The sequence below is a fragment of the Nothoprocta perdicaria genome, unplaced genomic scaffold (assembly GCF_003342845.1).
Source record: "Nothoprocta perdicaria isolate Ctin4 unplaced genomic scaffold, notPer1 scaffold_133, whole genome shotgun sequence".
Taxonomy (NCBI): domain Eukaryota; kingdom Metazoa; phylum Chordata; class Aves; order Tinamiformes; family Tinamidae; genus Nothoprocta; species Nothoprocta perdicaria.
This window is the reverse complement of record NW_020454461.1, coordinates 1,769,891-1,774,605: the sequence shown is the minus strand read 5'-3', so window position 1 is coordinate 1,774,605 and position 4,715 is coordinate 1,769,891. Positions and strand designations below refer to the sequence as shown.

The 4,715-nt window shown below is 39.9% G+C and overlaps 1 protein-coding gene across 2 annotated transcripts in view; it reads left to right on the top strand.

Annotated features, from left to right (window-relative positions):
• The window catches only part of ACYP2 (acylphosphatase 2), a 47,948-nt gene extending 46,190 nt beyond the window's left edge, over positions 1-1,758 (top strand). For both annotated transcript variants that reach the window (XM_026033806.1, XM_026033805.1), the window contains exon 4: positions 1,154-1,758. In XM_026033806.1, the coding sequence (XP_025889591.1) occupies positions 1,154-1,268 (115 nt within the window). In that variant the 3' untranslated portion in view covers positions 1,269-1,758. The remainder of the gene's footprint in view (positions 1-1,153) is intronic.
• The last annotated feature ends 2,957 nt before the right edge of the window (positions 1,759-4,715 follow it).

The following is a 4,715-nucleotide window of genomic DNA, read 5'->3' as shown; positions in this document are numbered from 1 at the left end:
CAGGCAGCGCATGCAGCTGAGAGCCAATCAGAATTGGGCTCTGGCAGCTCCAGTGCATCTCTGGTGGGCACCCTGAAAGGGCGGGTGCCCTGGGGGAGGTGAAGGTGCTGCAGGGGTGGCCCCATGCGCAGCTTGGGAGCCTCTCATGGCTGCCCACCSTTTTCCATCCTTCTGGATGGTGCCATCTGCTGCCCCACGCGACAGGGAAGTCACATATTTCATAAATGTACCATTAAAGTGTTGACTCCATGTAGTCTCTGCACAGTCAGTTGGGTCAAACCGTAAAATCAGAGCATGAGTGGCAATYGTCACACATGCATGCAGTAGCCGGGAAATAAAATGCAATAGGAAGARGCTGTTTGGAAGTTATCACATGTTCTGACTTTGCCACAGTTATTTTCTCAGTGTCTTTCTGTAAGTTTGGGTCTGTTTGAAGTGCTCTTGCTGTAGAGATCTACTCATCGACACGTGCTGAACAGCGAGTGCTACGTTGTCTGAAGCGTTTGGTGCTTTGTGCAGCCGAGCTTGGGAACTGGAAGCCCCCAAGGATGAGCTTTTGGGAGTTTGCTCACTTACTGATATCACATCTATCTTTTAAAATAGTGCAAATAGATTTGGGATTTGAGTGATGCTGTATGTCAAATCTGCTGAATTTGTTTTATAACTCAAGGTCATACGGATATATTAGAGACTTGTTGAGTAAGCAGAACTTTTCAAATTTTTCATAATATGGAACAAAATGGCACAGTCTTTTGTCAGTCTTGTTATTTAGCTTTTCTCCTYCTTTTGAAATATAGCAGCTTTCTTCCTGTGAGGACCCCATTGCACAGCAGAAAGTTGGATTCTGTAAATATATTGTACTAAAATACCTTCTCCATCCTATTTGTTGAGATTCAGTACAGTGGAAAATCATGCTTGTGTACCTCCTCTTATTACATGATAAAAACTAAGATGAATTAGCTTGAAAATACATACTTTTTTGACTTTCAAAGAAGAAAGAGGGAAAACAGAGATATAACCTGAAATATTTGAGATGATTTCCTTACTGAACAAGTCTGTTTTGCATAGCTCTTAAACAGTGAAGACATTGGACAACAAAACCCACATGTAGAGCTCATTACATGCTAATCCTGTCTTATTATTTTTCTTGCAGGAAATCCTGGCTGACTAAAGTTGGAAGCCCAAGTTCTCGCATAGACCGAACAAACTTTTCTAACGAAAAGGAGATTTCCAAGCTTGATTTCTCAGGATTTAGCACTAGATACTAATGAAGGAAAATATCGCTAAAGACAAAATGGTGATGTTTCTGCTGCATGATTTTTCTGTGCCTCCATAAAATTGCACAAGACCATTTTGATGCTTTCTGTGCTAGAGATAAGTATAAATGGTCTCTATATAATGCAGGAATTCTTAGTTGCTCTATAAGTCTCTACATGACATGAATGATAATATCTAATACCTAAAATGTTAATGTCTCAAACTAGACAAAACATTAAAAGTATCAGTGACTATTTGTGCACAATGAGACTTATACATAAAGACACAGAACCTAATCATTACGCTGTAAAAGATTGATATTTCAGGTGCAAAATAACCCAGTTGTGTTCTCCTCTTTGTAATTTCATCAAAAATGTTTAAAAAGTTGCACTGTAAACAGAACTGGAACATGGAATGATATATTCTAACAGCTCTGTATTGTAAATTATATTGTTTGTAATAGTAAAAATGTAGCAATAATCTGTAATAAATGTACATTGCTTCAGAAGCTGAAATGTTTTGATTCTGGTTTAAAACTTTGGATGATGAAGCAGATGCTTTTTGGAAGACAATAGTGAAATACTATTTACCTACAGACTTCTATCTATATTATCTGTAAAGGTTATTTCCATCTTTTGCTTTTTTGGTGCTCTTAACTGAAGAATTCAATTTTTTCCTTGTGGATTAGTGTCCTCAATTACAAATGTGCCTCAAACTGACTCAACAAGAGGCACCCACATACATCATATCAGTCTCATGAATGAGCTTTCGAAACTTAAGGTCACGTACATAAATATCACCCAAGTCTTCGTGATGTTGGGGTCTCTGATACGTACTGGTCTTTGCACAAGCACCAAGGAGTCTGTCAGTGCTGGAACTGAGCTRTATCCTCAGTTCCAAAGTAGTTCCTCTGAATCAGGCTTGGCATGTATGGGGAGGCTTTGGTTAAATCTCTGTGCAATGTCCAACCAGGGGCTCTGGCAGCACCATAGTGTGATGATGCCATCCTGACAGCACGTGCAGGCTCTCAGCCCTGAAGAAAGGTCTACACTAGCAAAAGCTCTGCAGTGCTGCAGTATGAGCAGGGACTGGGTGCCCAGGCCCATTCTRTGGGTGCAGACCGCACTAGCATTTCCACTGCAGTTCAGTGGACAGTCAGCTGAGGCAACATCCTCAAATATGCACTGCTTTCCTTTTGGGAAAGGGCATTTCATATTTGAAACATTGCATTTTTTTTATGTGCAGGGCAAGATGTGCACAGAAAGGTATATTTCTCCAGACTTCTGGATTAATTTTTACTGGAACTTTGTGCATAAAGCACTAAGGACTCCTTTTGAGAATGTGCAGGAGTTATTTATAAATTGTTATAGTTCAAAACATAGTTGACTTTTGTGATGATATACAAGCATCCTTTGTTGAAGTCGCTCTGAATAACCCTTGTTGAACTCTAATCGTAAATGGCAAAGTTCAAGTATAGTAGTAGCTCAGTAATTCTCTGAAAACTGTATCCTGCCAAACTGAAGTGGTTTACAGTTTGCTTGGAGTTACCTGGCAAAGGGGACACGCTCTGTCAAAGGCGTTTCCGTCCAAGTGTTTGTTCCTGTTTTGAGCAAGAATGATGGGGAAAGGCAGAAAGCAGAAGGGAYATTAAGTATATGGGAAGAGAAGACAAACATGAAATTATTATGGCAGCTTTTTAATAGCTACTGTTGGGCAGCTGTTAAAACTGTTTTTTTTCTGGGAAAAGTCCTTCTGAAGAAATTCTAGAAAGCTGAAAGATAAAATTTGTGTGCAAAGTATTTCTTGCATACTGAAAAGCCCCAAATTTTAAGTGATATCATTAGTGCTGTACTGAAGATTGTCAGAATGCTTTTTTGAACTAAGGTGCTTCAGAAGAAGGTATTTATTATTTCTAGTATTTTCTATTTCTTTTATATCAGTGTGGTAACATTCTCTGTAACTGCCTGCTGTTTTGGCCAGATGAAAAAAAAGGTCCTGATTTTGGATTACACCTATAATCATCCTCTCTGTAAATCAGCAACACTGATGCTTTCTATTTTCAATGTCTGCCTTCCCTCACATACTTGAGTGATATGACAAGAGGCAAAYGCCTGCAAGATCTTTAGTGAGAAGTTTAGCTCATCTCTTTTCCTAAGTGTTTTTTTTTCATTTTTTTAAGCTAAAACAAATACATTTTATGTACAGTGGCATAGAATATTTTAACAGAATTTTCTAACATCTGTTTTTTTCATTCTTAAAGTGCATGGCATGTTGCTGTCCAAGTAAGCACTGCAGACGTAATGTTTCTAAGGAAAAAGGGAAAAAACACATTTTGTGCCTTCCAAAATTTGGTAAGTCTTATGTCAGTTATACCTCTGGAATCCACCCGTGTAGACTTTCCTGATGTGAACAGGCAAAAGCAACTCTTCTCACCCTACCCTCTCATTCCAGCTGAAGGCRGAGGCCCACAGCAGTGATCCTTGTAATAATAATAACAGGTAATTAAAAAAAAAAAAAAAAACTCTGTGAATTTGAAGACTAGTGAGGCCAAACACGCTCTGCTATCAAGATAATTGACTAATACTTGACATATGAAGTGATGCTGGCATCCTGATGGGTAGCCAAAGTACCACAGCCTTTATCCAAGTGATCCTTGGTATTCAGACCCTTTAAAATGCATTGAAATCAAAGATAAGCAATTTTGTTCTTACTGTCATCACATAGACGTGTTTTATTCATGTAGGTGCCTGCAGCACAACTGGGACACAGTATTTGTCCATGCACATAGACAGCTTGAGAAGTAACTTGTTTTATGTACAGGGTTCAGTCTTTTACACGTAGTGGCACCTGCCTTCCTTGTGGGTCCATACAAACACATAGGTCTTTTGCCCAGGTGGACAAGAGCAGTGAGCAGATAATCTGCCCTTTCCTTAGGGATTGACCGTGCACAAAATGGGGGCTTGTACTGACTGCAGGAAAGAGAATAGATGGGAGCTTGTAAGGAGCTGATAGGAGACGGTGTTGTCAAAAGCTTGTTTAAAAGAAGTAGTGTAGAAGACAGTGTGTTCTTGTTGCTATCCTGAAAAGGCTATTATAGAAGAACAGTTATCAGTTTGTTTTTTTATAACTTGGATGACTTTTTCCAAGACYGTTCAAAGTAACTACTGTTCCTTGTTTGAAAGATCGTTCAGATCTAGGCAGGATGCAGTCCTGGAGCTTGAGCAGGTCAAGGCTTAATGGGGAGCTTGTGGCGTGGCAGGAGGTGGTGGCAACTCAGCTTCTGGCACAGGCCAGTGGGGCTGCCACATGTGCCATTAAATTCATGGATTCAGGGCTCCTATGAGGGATGGAAGGGCCTGGCTAAGACACCTTCAGGTTTCAGAAGATTTGTGCCCTCTGTAGAAAGTAGTTCTGAAATTTTTTTCCATGCTCTAGATCACGTGTTGTTGTGTTGCCCT